This window comes from Entelurus aequoreus, linkage group LG28, assembly GCF_033978785.1.
Source record: "Entelurus aequoreus isolate RoL-2023_Sb linkage group LG28, RoL_Eaeq_v1.1, whole genome shotgun sequence".
Classification (NCBI taxonomy): Eukaryota; Metazoa; Chordata; class Actinopteri; order Syngnathiformes; family Syngnathidae; genus Entelurus; species Entelurus aequoreus.
Window position 1 is genome coordinate 15,640,029 of NC_084758.1, and position 14,877 is coordinate 15,654,905.

At 42.6% G+C, this 14,877-nt stretch overlaps 1 protein-coding gene across 1 annotated transcript in view; it reads left to right on the forward strand.

Moving 5' to 3' along the window:
• polr2b (RNA polymerase II subunit B) overlaps window positions 1-14,877 on the forward strand; it is a 31,044-nt gene that overhangs the window by 11,478 nt on the left and 4,689 nt on the right. The window contains exons 10-20 of the mRNA XM_062039645.1: window positions 1,640-1,826; window positions 1,898-2,041; window positions 5,166-5,305; window positions 5,390-5,501; window positions 5,579-5,733; window positions 5,803-6,001; window positions 11,030-11,198; window positions 11,259-11,450; window positions 11,521-11,771; window positions 12,521-12,610; window positions 12,670-12,777. Of these exons, the coding sequence (XP_061895629.1) occupies window positions 1,640-1,826; window positions 1,898-2,041; window positions 5,166-5,305; window positions 5,390-5,501; window positions 5,579-5,733; window positions 5,803-6,001; window positions 11,030-11,198; window positions 11,259-11,450; window positions 11,521-11,771; window positions 12,521-12,610; window positions 12,670-12,777 (1,747 nt within the window). The remainder of the gene's footprint in view (window positions 1-1,639; window positions 1,827-1,897; window positions 2,042-5,165; window positions 5,306-5,389; window positions 5,502-5,578; window positions 5,734-5,802; window positions 6,002-11,029; window positions 11,199-11,258; window positions 11,451-11,520; window positions 11,772-12,520; window positions 12,611-12,669; window positions 12,778-14,877) is intronic.

The window sequence follows — 14,877 nt, forward strand, 5'->3', positions numbered from 1 at the left end:
CTTTATTTTCATTTACATTCTGGGTGTCTCATTCAGTAAAAAATTTAAAATTCAATTCCGTTTTTAAGGTGGTCCATTATAACGTTTTTAGCATCCAATCAGACATTATTGTGAGGTTTTGTATTAGTGTTCCTAAAAATAGATATACTGGCCCTCAGACACATTTTTTTCTCTAAATTTGGCCCCCCGAAGCAAAATAATTGCCAAGGCCTAATGTAGATGATCATATCTGCTGTACAGATTTACTTTAAAAAGAGAAGTGTTCAATACTTCTCTTGTTGCATAATTTGTATTCGACTTTATTAAATGTTTGGGTATAATTTTATCAAACAAACACAGTTTTCTTTTAAGTAATATAGACATTTTTGAAGTTTGCGCCCGTAACAATCCAGATGGTTCTTTTGCTTTTTGTTCCGGAGGACACGACGTCCAGTTTCCAAAAACAATTTCAAATGTGGACTCGTCAGACCACAGAACACTTTTCCACTTTGCATCAGTCCATCTTCGATGAGCTCGGGCCCAGCGAAGCCGGCGGCGTTTCTGGGTGTTGTTGATAAATGGCTTTCGCTTTGCATAGTAGTGAATTATATTTATATAGTGCTTTTCTCTAGTGACTCAAAGCGCTTTTACAAAGTGAAACCCAATATCTAAGTTACATTTAAACCAGTGTGGGTGGCACTGGGAGCAGGTGGGTAAGTGTCTTGCCCAAGGACACAACGGCAGTGACTAGGATGGGGCAGTGACTAGGATGGCGGAAGCGGGGATCGAACCTGGAACCCTCAAGTTGCTGGCACGGCCACTCTACCAATCGAGCTATACCGCCCCAGTAGTAGTAGAGTTTTAGCTTGCATTTACAGATGTAGCGACTAACTGTAGTTACTGACAGTGGTTTTCTGAAGTGTTCCTGAGCCCATGTGGTGATATCCTTTACGCACTGGTGTCACTTTTTGATGCAGTACCGCCTGAGGGATTGAAGGTCCGTAATATCCTCGCTTACGTGCAGTGATTTCTCTCGATTCTCTGAACGCTCGTTGAGAAATGTTGTTCTTTAACTGTTCAACAATTTGCTCACACATTTGTTCACAAAGTGGTGACCCTCTCCCCATCCTTGTTTGTGAATGACTGAGCATTTCATGGAAGTTGCTTTTATACCCAATCATGGCACCCACGTGTTCCCAATTAGCCTGTTTCCCTGTGGGATGTTTCCAATAAGTGTTTGATGAGCATTCCTAAACTTTATCAGTCTTTTTTGCCACTTGTGCTAGCTTTTTTGAAACATGTTGCAGGCATCAAAGTCCAAATGAGCTAATATTTGCAAAGTTTTCCAGTTCGAATGTTAAGTATCTTGTCTTTGCAGTCTATTCAATTGAATATAGGTTGAAAAGGATTTGCAAATCATTGTATTTTATTTTTTTTTACGATTTACACAACTTCACTGGTTTTGGGGTTTGTACAAAAACCGAGGTACCCAATGCACGCGTGTTAGTGTGTTGGTCGTTTGAAGGAACCTTATGTCCTCCCTGTCAGCGCTTTGTTCGTCTTGTTCCCAGCGTGTGGCGTTTGGTATGTGCATGTAACACTACCCGCCTCCTTATGAGGCATAACGCTCAACTACTGAGGTGTCACACCATCTCTTCAGAATGTTCAAGAACCTGCTGAAGGAGATCAGGATGTACGCACAGAAGTTCATCGACCGAGGGAAAGACTTCAACCTGGAGCTCGCCATCAAGACCAGGATCATCTCAGACGGCCTCAAGTACTCGCTGGCCACCGGCAACTGGGGAGATGTCAAGAAGGCCCACCAGGCCAGAGCGGGCGTGTCCCAGGTGTGGCTGGCCGCTCATGACACGCCCACATCCGCCTGGACCGTGTCCCCTAACCGTCCCGTCGCTCGCAGGTGCTGAACCGCCTCACCTTCGCGTCCACACTGTCTCACCTTCGCCGAGTCAACTCCCCCATCGGTCGGGACGGAAAACTGGCCAAACCCAGACAGCTGCACAACACACTTTGGGGGATGGTGTGTCCCGCTGAGACCCCCGAGGTAAGCGTTGTGTGCACGACACAATTCCTTGACCCAGTTATGGGTCAAGGAGGCCCATGACTGACATCCATTTGCAGTTAAAGTTAGTTCAACATTGTAAATACCGTGGTATTTCAGTATCAAAATCATCACAATAACGCCTTGGCGATTGACGGCCTTTTTGAATTGGCCGGTCCGGAAGTAAAGTACATCTCCCAAAATTCCCTGCGTAGCGCGAGTATGTCAGGTCCGTGTGTGGAGAGAGAGAAAGGGTGGTTTTTTTCAAACATTTCCTGAAGTTTTCTTTAAAATCGGTCTGTAACTATTTGAGTTACGTTGCTAACAGACAGACCAACAAACCCTGAAGTGGCAAAAACACAACCTCTTTGGTCTGCGTGCACTGCCGCCTTCGTCTGGAGTGTTTCCATGACGACACATAAAGCCGGTCAGTAGTTGTAATGTCTTAACCCACTTTTTTTCCCCAATAACATTGAATCAATCAAACTTTATTCATAAAGCGCTTTTCATCGTAACAGAAATGCAACACAAAGTGCTTTACAGAGTTAACAATGCGGTGACCCATGAAATATCGTGAACTTTTGAATATAAACGATTCTTGGCTCCTTCACGTAGATTATAGTTGAGACATTTTTCAAGCTGGTTGACATCATTTCGTCCTGGATGTTACATAAAGTTTGAGAATGTTTTAGCTGCTGCCTGCTCTTTTTTCAATTTTATAATAATCCCCTATTCCTCATCCATATCCAATTCACAGAAGAGCTCAAATAAATGCCATGCCAGATATCTAAACATATTTAGGAAGAATTATTGACGGAGTAATTTTTATTCTTAAATTGATCTAAAATTAGGCAACAAATGCAGGGCCTGTTGCTTGAGCAGTGGTTACTACTATCTACCTCACTAATAATTATTTGTTTGTATCGTATGTGTATGTATATTGTATCTGCCGATGTAGTTTTTGGGGAAAAAAGGTTACAGATTAAAAAAAAAAAAGATGTATACCGTCTTTTCCGGACCATAGGGCGCACCGGATTATAAGGCACACTGCCTATGAATGGTCTATTTTTGATCTTTTTGTATATATGAAGCGCACCGGATTATAGGGTGCATCAAAGAAGTCTAATTATTATTTATTTTTTTCTTAATGTAAAACACTTCCTTGTGGTCTACATAACATGTAATGGTGGTTCTTTGGTCAAAATGTTGCATAGATGATGTTTTACAGATCATCTTCAAGCCGCTTTCTGACAGTCGCTTCAGGATGCGCCGTTTTGTGGGCGGTCTTATTTACGTGGCTCACCTTCGACAGTGTCTTCTCCCCGTCATCTTTGTTGTAGCAATGTAGCGTCGAATGACGGGCGTGGAAGAAGTGTCAAAAGATGGAGTTAACTGTTTTAATGACATTCAGACTTTGCTTAAATCAATAACGGAGCAGCATCTACTCATCTGGAAACACCGGAAATGTGTCCCGTGAAAAACTGTCGGACCGGAACTCTCTAATAACTAGGGGTGTAATTGTACACAAAAATTTCGGTTCGGTACGTACCTCGGTTTAGAGGTCACGGTTAGGTTCATTTTCGGTACAGTAAGAAAACAACAAAATATACATTTTTGGGTTATTTATTTACCAAATTTGCAAAATCTTCCACCAAAAATATTTTTCTTAGTGGAATATTTGATGTGAAGTAATGGGAACCTTGGATAGGTCAAAAATTCATAATAACATTGATTTTGATTCAATATTATGTTTTGAGCAATGACGGTTTGAAAGACAAAAAAAACAGCTTTGTTTTCTTAGTCAACATTGCAACTTTTTCTAAATTACATTTAACCTTTAAGCTTTTTTATTTCACTTTTGTTATGTTTTTGTTTATTTTAATAGTATTTTTAGAATGTGTCGTAAAATTAAATCTATGGATAAAAGAGCCTGGCGACGCATGCGCGTTTATCATAACTCTCTCGCTCTCTCTGTCTCTGCCCCTCCCTCACCAATGCTGCTGCGTGCACAATTTGTTTTGTTTTTAACCCCTTCTTAACCCTGAACATACTTAGAAAATACACGCAACCCTAACTCAAAATGCCGGACATTTGAGGCATTTAAGAAACCCCGCCCTGACAGCTCCGCCAAATAGGACATGTCCAGTGAAAAGAGGACGTATGGTCAGTATATCGTAGCCCGTTAGCTGCTAGCATGCCGTGTGTTGTGCCTCGGTGTGCATTGTTTACACAACGTGTGTTATGCTACTTAATATATCCGTGTGGAAACTCGTTCGGTACACCTCCGAACCGAACCGGAACCCCCGTACCGAAACGGTTCAATACAAATACACGTACCGTTACACCCCTACTAATAATAAGTTCCTTGGGTGAATAATGTAAACTCACTACACAGGTATGTTTTAGCGTTTTCATGGCGAGTTTACTGACAGATATAAGTAAGAACTTTACACTACTTAATATTATTAATGGCAACAGCGGAGGACGAATGTCCCATAACAAGAGAAAAAGAAGAAGCGTATCGACTATGTTACAAAGGCGGACTTGTGCAATTTTCCAGGATTTATGCAGATCCCAAATACAGATCTGCAGCTACCAGAAGTTAAGAAAAGTTGCTTTTGCAGAATATTGCGAAACAAAACGCTGGATAACGTCTTACCTTATACACACACACACACACAATAATATGTATGTTGAAGCACAGTACAATCCATCAAGCGGAGCGGCTTCATAGCTTACCAAAGTCGTACTAAAACATTTTGATAGATTTTTGAGCGCCGTGTGTAATGTTCTACATTTTCAATGGAACATATAAAATGTTGGTGTTGTTTACTTGTCATATTGCCATCATATTGCAGTCTACACATATCTCTTATGTTTGACTGCCATCTACTGGTCACACTTATCATTACACCATGTACCAAATAAAATTGCTTCGAGGTTGCTAAGCAAAACCAGAATTATTCCGTACATTAAGCGCACCGGGTTATAAGGCGCACTGTCGGGTTTTGAGGGAAAAATTATTTTAAGTGCGCCGTATAATACGGTAGTTAGATATACGCCGATAATCGGTCAATCTCTACCACAATCCACCATCAGATGTCAGCTGATTGGTTGGATGTTTCAGGGTCACGCTGTGGGCCTGGTGAAGAATCTTGCCCTGATGGCTTACATCTCTGTGGGATCCCAACCTTCTCCCATCCTGGAGTTTTTGGAGGAGTGGAGTATGGAGAACCTGGAAGAGATCTCTCCTGCTGCCATCGCAGAGTCAGTGCCCAACACACACACACACACATACACACACTATTCTAACGCCACACACAGCATATCTGAGTTTGTGTAATGTTGTAGCGCCACCAAGATCTTTGTCAACGGCTGCTGGGTGGGAATACACAAAGATCCCGAACAGCTGATGAACACGCTGAGGAAGCTTCGGCGTCAGATGGACATCATCGTGTCTGAGGTGACGCCTGTTTTCTCACGCCACTCGTGCTCGTTAAATCGGCGTCCGCGTCTCCTTCACCTCCTCGAATGTCCCAGGTGTCCATGATTCGAGACATCAGAGAGCGCGAGATCCGAATCTACACGGACGCCGGGCGGATCTGCAGACCGCTGCTGATTGTGGAAAAACAGAAGCTGTTGCTGAAGAGGCGGCACATAGACCAGCTTAAAGAGCGGGAGTACAACAACTACAGGTGAGGCGCCGGGTCCACAGGTGAGCACAGGGAGCGGGTCCACGTGATGAGGTGTGTCTCCTCCTTTAGCTGGCAGGACCTGGTAGCGAGTGGCGTTGTGGAGTACATCGACACGCTGGAGGAGGAGACTGTGATGCTGGCCATGACCCCTGATGACCTGCAGGAGAAGGGCGTGGCTTACTGCTCAACGTACACCCACTGTGAGATCCACCCGTCCATGATCCTGGGAGTGTGCGCATCCATCATCCCTTTTCCGGATCACAACCAGGTGGGACCTGCCATCATTGTGCTTCTTGTCCAACTTAAGGCAGATATTTGGGAATAATGTTAGATCCTTCCAAGGTTCTGAGGGTGTAATCAAGGAAAACCGTATCACGATATAGTGTAAGTGTTTTATATCGTTCGATATAGATACCGTATTTTTCGGACTGTAAGTCGCAGTTTTTTTCAAAGTGGGGTGCGACTTATACTCAGGAGTGACTTATGTGTGAAATGATTAACACATTACCGTAAAATATCAAGTAATATTATTTATGTCATTCACGTAAGAGACTAGACGTATAAGATTTCATGGGATTTAGCGATTAGGAGTGACAGATTGTTTGGTAAACGTATAGCATGTTCCATATGTTATAGTTATTTGAATGACTCTTACCATAATATGTTACGTTAACATACCAGGCACATTCTCAGTTGGTTATTTATGCCTCATATAACGTACACTTATTCAGCCTGTTGTTCACTATTCTTTATTTTAAATTGGCTTTCAAATGTCTATTCTTGGTGTTGGGTTTTATCAAATACATTTCCCCAAAAAATGCAACTTATACTCCAGTGCGACTTATATACAGTATGTTTTTTTCCTTCTTTATTATGCATTTTCGGCCGGTGCGACTTTTACTCCGGAGCGACTTATACTCCGAAAAATACGGTAATTGAAATGTTTTATGACCTATGGAAAATAAGGACCAGGAGAAAAATACATTAAATGTAAACATTATTGTTTCAAATGTAACCTTCCTCTGATTATAATCCCCTCAACTATCAAGGCAGAAAGGAAAGGAAATGTCAACACAAGCATGGAAAACACCCAAACAATGTCAACAAAATGGTAAAATCACATTGAACACTTCAAATAAGGTCTTAAAATGAAGGTGCAAAATTAAGGAATATGTAAGAAATGCTTAATAAACTATAAGAAAATAGTGAAAATGTAAACATAGAGAAACAAGAAGAACTATTTTCTGTGGGTTTAGTGCCAGGAAGTTGGGTGCTTGGTTGGTTGTGTGTGTGTGTGTGTGTGTGTGTGTGTGTGTGTGTGTGTGTGTGTGTGTGTGTGTGTGTGTGTGTGTGTGTGTGTGTGTGTGTGTGTGTGTGTGTGTGTGTGTGTGTGTGTGTGTGTGTGTGTGTGTGTGTGTGTTTCTATGTCTTTCTGTCTTGTGTGTGCACGTGTGTGTCTGTCCTGTGTGTGTACTTGTGTGTGTGTGTCTGACCTGTGGCTGACCTCTGTGGGTGTGGGTGAGTGTGTGTGTGTGTGTGTGGTAAAATCACATTGAACACTTAACAATAAGGTCTTCAAATTAAGGTGCAAAATTAAGGAATATGTAAGAAATGCTTAATAAAGTATAAGAAAATAGTGAAAATGTAAACATAGAGAAACCTGAGAATAACTATTTTCTGCCGGTTTAGTTCCAGGAAGTTACAGCTGTGCGCTAAAGGGTGAGCGCGGCTAAAGTGGTGTGGTATTAGCGGTCTTGGTGGGGACGAGCGCCTTGCATCATTTACAGACCCACGTCTGACTACGGTCCCTTTTTTAAAATAAATCCCCAAACTCTCATACTCGCGAGGTGACTTTTCCTCCTTTTATCCACAATTTCTTCGTTTTTACTTTCGCATTTCACTCCATGCAAAGAATCAACTGCAACCAGATTTCGCAACCAGATTTCGCAACCAAACTTGATAGTGGATACTGTTACCTGATTGGCTGTTAGCGTGTCAATCCCACTGATCAGCGATCACTTCCTTCCTGCGTTGCTCAGTTACCAGAAAGCGTGTGCCTTTGTTCATGCAACCAACCTTGCTTCCATACTCACACTTTCTTCCAACGAAGGAATTTTTATTTTAACATTTTATCGAATTTTTATATCAATTACGTGTTTATTGCGGTATATATTGGTATCGTTTTATCCCCCAGCCCCAGTGTACTCACACGTGGTCAATTCATGCAAATTAAGGACCAACAACGTGTAACAATACATCGTCTTATTGCTCAAATAGCACAATTGTCATTTACCCGCGTAGCTTAGACCTTCTTCCCGTCTACAACCCTCAGCCTTCTGGGTAATGTACCGTATTTTTCGGACTATAAGTCACAGTTTTTTTCATAGTTTGATATATATTAATATATTTCAATAATATATATATTAATATATTTCAATAAGTGTCACATAAAAATGAGCTGCATATCAAATAGTGTATGTCATACGGTGTTGATGTGGAAATGGTTGCTTCAGCATTTTGTTGGTGTGGCACCGAACGGAGATGTTGACATGCGGAGTTTGAAGCACTCTTCATTTTCTAGCGGGTGACTTTTGAAATGATGCTACAAATTAGCAGTGGTGCTACTTGTAGTAGCAACGCTTTTGCCGCATAATTGCAGTGTTGGGACTAACGCGTTACAAAGTAAACTAGTAATCTAACGCGTTGTTTTTTATATTCAGTAACTCAGTTACCGTTACTACATGATGCGTTACTGCGTTATTTTTTATGTAGTATCGGCTAGAAACAGAAGATCTGAGTATTTTATTGCAGCGCTGTGGTGGAAAAGAAGAGGCTGCTTTGTGTGGGTGGGGGCGGGGGGCTCCCAGACCGTAGTTGAGGGGCACAAGGGAGATGTTCCTCCAGGGCCTATGTACTTCGGGGCTAACAACCTTCACTTTACCCGGAAGTGGGTCTTTACAGCTGAGGGTGAATGACGAGGCCGGCGGTTTGTTGCAACTTTGTGACTTTATTGGACGCAGCCATCCACCAAGCTAGAGCACCTGCACGCACTCACTGTCGCCGTTCCCTCACCTCTCTCGCCCACTCACTCACTGACGTCACTCACCTCACATGCTGTCATATCTTAAAGGGCCACACACACACATACGCTACTCTCATAACAACTAACATGACATCATGGTGAAGCCAGAAGTCGAGTGTCTTAACATTCTCACTACTTTTCTTTTGTCGAGCACAAAGAAAATAACATTTTAGTTAAATATAAGTTGTGTCTAGGATCAAAGATCCTATCTACTTAAGGCCTACTGAAACCCACTACTACCGACCACGCAGTCTGATAGTTTATATATCAATGATGAAATCTTACCATTGCAACACATGCAAATACGGCCGGGTTCACTTATAAAGTAGAATTGTAAGTTTCCCGGGAAATATCCGGCTGAAAACGTCTCGATATGATGTTTGCGCGACACCATTGTGTCCCAATACAAACAGCTCTGTTTTCATCGCAAAATTCCACAGTATTCTGGACATCTGTGTTGGTGAATCTTTTGCAATTTGTTTAATGGACAATGAAGACAACAAAGAAGAAAGCTGTAGGTGGGATCGGTGTATTAGCGGCTGGCTACAGCAACACCACCAGAAGGACTTTGAGTTGGATAGCAGACGCGCTACCGTGAGTACGCAGCTTTCTTCCAAACATTTGATCGCTTGCCCGCACGTGCGTGCCGCTATGTGCATGTCACGTACGTAACTTTGGGGAAATATATGTGCTGTATGAACTTTGCGGAAGTGAACGATACTTTGGGCTGTGGGATTGAGTGTGTTGTGCGGGTGTTTGAGTTGTATTGGCGGGTTATATGGACAGGAGGGGGGAGATGTTTGTTATGCGGGATTAATTTGTGGCATATTAAATATAAGCCTGGTTGTGTTGTGGCTAATAGAGTATATATATGTCTTGTGTTTATTTACTGTTTTAGTCATTCCCAGCTGAATATCAGGTCCCACCCGCCTCTCACAGCATCTTCCCTATCTGAATCGCTTCCACTGCCCTCTAATCCTTCACTTTCACTTTCCTCATCCACAAATCTTTCATCCTCGCTCAAATTAATGGGGTAATCGTCGCTTTCTCGGTCCGAATCGCTCACGCTGCTGGCGTCCATGATTGAAAACAATGTGCAGATGTGAGGAGCCCTTCAACCTGTGACGTCACGCTACTTCCGGTACAGGCAAGACTTTTTTTTTATCAGCGACCAAAAGTTGCAAACTTTATCGTCGATGTTCTCTACTAAATCCTTTCAGCAAAAATATGGCAATATCGCGAAATGATCAAGTATGAAACATAGAATGGATCTGCTATCCCCGTTTAAATAAGAAAATCTCATTTCAGTAGGCCTTTAAAGTGACATTATGTTGCAGCTATTTAAAATAGTTTTGTCAATTTGTTCTGGCCTGAAATAAATTGGCCCTTTGAAACATATCTTTGTCTTTGTGTGTTGTATGTAGAGCACATTGCTTAGCAGAGTTCAGTGATGCAAATGCATGTCAAGTTGATCAACAGATTGTATTATTCTCCAGTGCAATAACAGTACTGAAATGAAGGCTAAAAGGGCATTAATGGGAGCCTTTAAAAAAAAGGGAAAAAAAGAAGTAACTAAATAGTTACTTTTCACAGTAACTCATTACTTTTTGGTGTAAGTAACTGAGTTAGTAACTGAGTTACTTTTGAAATAAAGTAACTAGTAACTGTAACTAGTTACTGGTTTTCAGTAACTAACCCAACACTGCATAATTGTTCGACATCTTCCCGCTTGAAGCCAAACCACCGCCAGACGATGGACCCTGTGCTGTTTTTCTTTGGAATTAATTATTCCTCCATTTGTTACCAGATTGGCACCTTCTCTCTCTCGTATTACCACTCGCACCACTCGGTTAGCATCACAGCTAATGTTACCATGTCGCTACCTCCCTGCTCTGTGGGAGCGTGTGACGTTGCACACGTGACGTATGTAAGAAGGTGCGCTTGTTTTAAGTCTCTGTGAGAAGGAGAGACAAGAAAGAGGGAGAAAAGCATGCAGTTTAATGCCCGCAGCTAAAAGCAACTGTGTGAGAACGTATACTCGAATATCACGATATAGTCATTTTCTATATCGCACGAGACAAACCCGTGATATATCGAGTATATCAATGTATCGCCCAGCCCTAACCTAGTGTGTGTGTGACTGTCAGTGATACTTTAACTTTATATCATGACCTACACTGGATTGCTTTTAGCGTCTCTCGTTTTGACCTTCAGTCTCCCAGGAACACGTACCAGTCGGCCATGGGCAAGCAGGCCATGGGCGTCTACATCACCAACTTCCACGTGCGAATGGACACGCTGGCGCACGTCTTGTACTACCCTCAAAAGCCACTGGTCACCACGCGCTCCATGGAGTACCTGCGCTTCCGAGAGCTGCCAGCAGGTACAAAGCGGCAGAAGGCCGAGTTGATCACTATTTAACCGGAAACCTCCTGTTCTGCAGGCATCAACTCCATCGTGGCCATCGCCTCCTACACGGGCTACAACCAGGAGGACTCCGTGATCATGAACCGCTCAGCGGTGGACCGAGGCTTCTTCCGGTCTGTCTTCTATCGATCCTACAAGGAGCAGGAGTCCAAGAAAGGCTTCGATCAGGAAGAGATCTTTGAGAAACCCACACGAGAAACCTGCCAGGGTGAGTAAAGCCAACAGAGTCCAACCTCCGCTTCCCTTCCCTGGAGATGCGAGTGACTTTCTGTGTCCAGGGATGAGGCACGCCATCTACGACAAACTGGACGACGACGGGCTCATCGCGCCCGGCGTGCGCGTCTCCGGCGAGGACGTGATCATCGGCAAAACCGTGACACTACCGGAGAACGACGACGAACTGGACAGCACCAACCGGCGCTACACCAAGAGGGACTGCAGCACCTTCCTGAGGACCAGCGAGACCGGCATCGTGGACCAGGTGATGGTGACCCTGAACCAGGAGGGCTACAAATTCTGCAAAATCCGGGTAAGACCGCCTGTGACGCAAAGTTAGACTTAGACTTCCTTTATATTGTCATTCAAATTTGAACTTTACAGTACAGATAAGAACGAAATTTCGTTGCATTAGCTCATGGTAGTGCAGGATAAAAAAGCAATAAGGTGCAGATATAAATAAATAGATTACTGTACAGATAAATATATTGCACTTTTGTATATGCATCCAGGTTTATGGATGTATGCTATATTGTCTTTATATTCCAGCCAGTTAATCAATTTTTGGGGGGAATTGAGGGGATTATTTTGATGCGTTCAAGAGTCTTACGGTCTGAGGGAAGAAGCTGTTAGAGAACCTGGAGGTTCTGCTTCGGAGGCTGCGGAACCTCTTTTTAGAGTCCAGCAGTGAAAACAGTCCTTGGTGGGGGTGGGAGGAGTCTCTGCAGATTTTCTGAGCCCTGGTCAGGCAGCGGCTTTTTGCGATCTCCTTTCCGCCGTCCTCACCACTCTCTGGAGAGACTTCCAGTCTGAGGCACTGCAGGCTCCAGTCCAGACAGAGATGCTGTTGGTCAGTAGGCTCTCTATGGTGCCTCTGTAGAATGTGCTGAGAATGGGGGGAGGGAGCTGTGCTCTATTCATCCGACGCAAAAAGTGCATGCGGTGCTGAGCTCTTTTTACAAGTGTGTAGGGACCAGGTTATATTGTCAGTTATCTGTTACTTTGAACATTTCCTTTTGGCTCTCGCCTTTTCATTTCCTCACCGCTTTGTTGGCCCGCTAGGTTCGCTCTGTCCGGATTCCTCAAATTGGAGACAAGTTTGCCAGCAGACACGGACAAAAAGGAACCTGCGGGATCCAGTACAGACAAGAGGTATACAGGAAGCCAGACAGGAAGTGGGCGTGTCTGTGACGGTTGTTTTTGTTTCCAAGGACATGCCGTTCACGTGCGAGGGCATCACACCGGACATCATCATCAATCCTCACGCCATCCCGTCCAGAATGACGGTCGGCCATCTGATCGAGTGCCTGCAGGGCAAGGTGACGTCACTCGCCACACACACACACACACACACACACACACACACACACACACACAACCGTGGCGATGCCTGCCGGATTCCGTCGGCACTACCGGGTATCGAGTCACAGAGCATCCATCTGTACCATATTTCCATTCCTGTGGGCTTCACTTTTCAAAATGTGCTAGCTTGATGCTAATTTACATTGCATATGCCATATACAGTCGTGGTCAAAAGTTGACATGCACCTGTAAAGAACATAATGTCATGGCTGTCTTGAGTTTCCAATCATTTCTACAACAACTGATAGAGTGATTGGAGCACATACTTGTTGGTCACAAAAAACATTCATGAAGTTTGGTTCTTTTATGAATTTATTATGGGTCTACTGAAAATGTGAGCAAATGTGCTGGGTCAGAAGTATACATACAGCAATGTTAATATTTGCTTACATGTCCCTTGGCAAGTTTCACTGCAATAAGGTGCTTTTGGTAGCCATCTACAAGCTTCTGCTTGAATGTTTGACCACTCCTCTTGACAAAATTGGTGCAATTCAGCGAAATGTGTTGCTTTTCTGACATGGACTTGTTTCTTCAGCATTGTCCACACGTTTAGGTCAAGACTTTGGGAAGGCCATTCTAAAACCTCAATTCTAGCCTGATTTAGACATTCTTTTACCACTTTTGACGTGTGTTTGTGGTCATTGTCCTGTTGGAACACCCAACTGCGCCCAAGACCTAAACTCCGGGCTGATGATTTTAGCTTGTCCTGAAGAATTTGGAGGTAATCCTCCTTTTTCATTTTGCAAAACAGGCCCAGAGCATATACTGTAACTACCACCACCATGCTTGATGGTAGGGATGGTGTTCCTGGAATTAAAGGCCTCACCTTTCTCCTCCAGACATATTGCCGGGTATTGTGGCCAAACAGCTCAATTTTTGTTTCATCTGACCACAGAACTTTCCTCCAGAAGGTCTTATCTTTGTCCATGCAGTGTTTCCCATAAACTGCCAAGATACCTGTGGTGGTGGGGGCGTGGCTGTGGGCGTGGTCACTATGACATCATCGAGTAATTTGCATAATTTACTACAATGATTTGATTTTCTCTAAAAAGGCTCAAAAAATGTATACTTATTAATTAATAATAACAGTTTTGTTTTAAACGTCCATCCATCCATCCATTTTACAATATAATTATAACACTTTATGTACATATTTATATACAGATTTGAACAATAAGTTATTCACTGAAATATATTTATTAATTGTGGTTCTTACAAAAAATATATCTTATAAAATATAAAAGCTAAAATGTCTCAAAGCTCTGCCCCTTTAATTAGTGCATACTAAATAATTTAACTTTAGCCTACTACTACAACCATATTATTTACCAGCAACATAAAGTGAAACAGAGGCAGAGGTGTCCTGCCACAGTCAGTAACAAATAAACAGAAAACAGTAGTGGTGGTAGATAGACACAGAGCTTCATCAAACATATGATCCACTGAACAAAGAGCTCCAAAAATCTTGAACTTTAGACTGCCATCAGTTTTACTCCCTACACTTAACCATGTGTTTCCTACTGCCTGCAGACTTTGCACCCTTTGTTATATACACATGTTGTGTTTCTTATATAAATACATTTAATAAAGTCAAATACAAATAAGGCAACAAGAGAAGTATCCTACACTTCTCTTTTGTAAAGTAAATCTGAACAGCCGATATGGGCATCTACATCAACTATATGATTTGCTTGAGAAGCTGGAGAGGACAAAAAAAAAAAAAACTTTTTTTTTTTTTTTTTTTTTTAAATTTTAAATTTTTATTTTTTATTTTTTATTTATTTGTGGCGGACGTAATTCTTTCGTGGCGGGCCGCCACAAATAAATGAATGTGTGTGAAACACTGCCGTGTGATCAGCAGCAAACTTTAGACGAGCCTTAAGGTGTTGCTTCTGGAGCAAGGGCTTCCATTGTCGCGTTTGTAACCGAGTCTAATGACTGCATCACATAATAATAATGATAATAATAATGGATTAGATTGTATATAGCGCTTTTCTACTATTAGATACTCAAAGCGCTTCACAGAGAAGTGAGAACCCATCATTCATTCACACCTG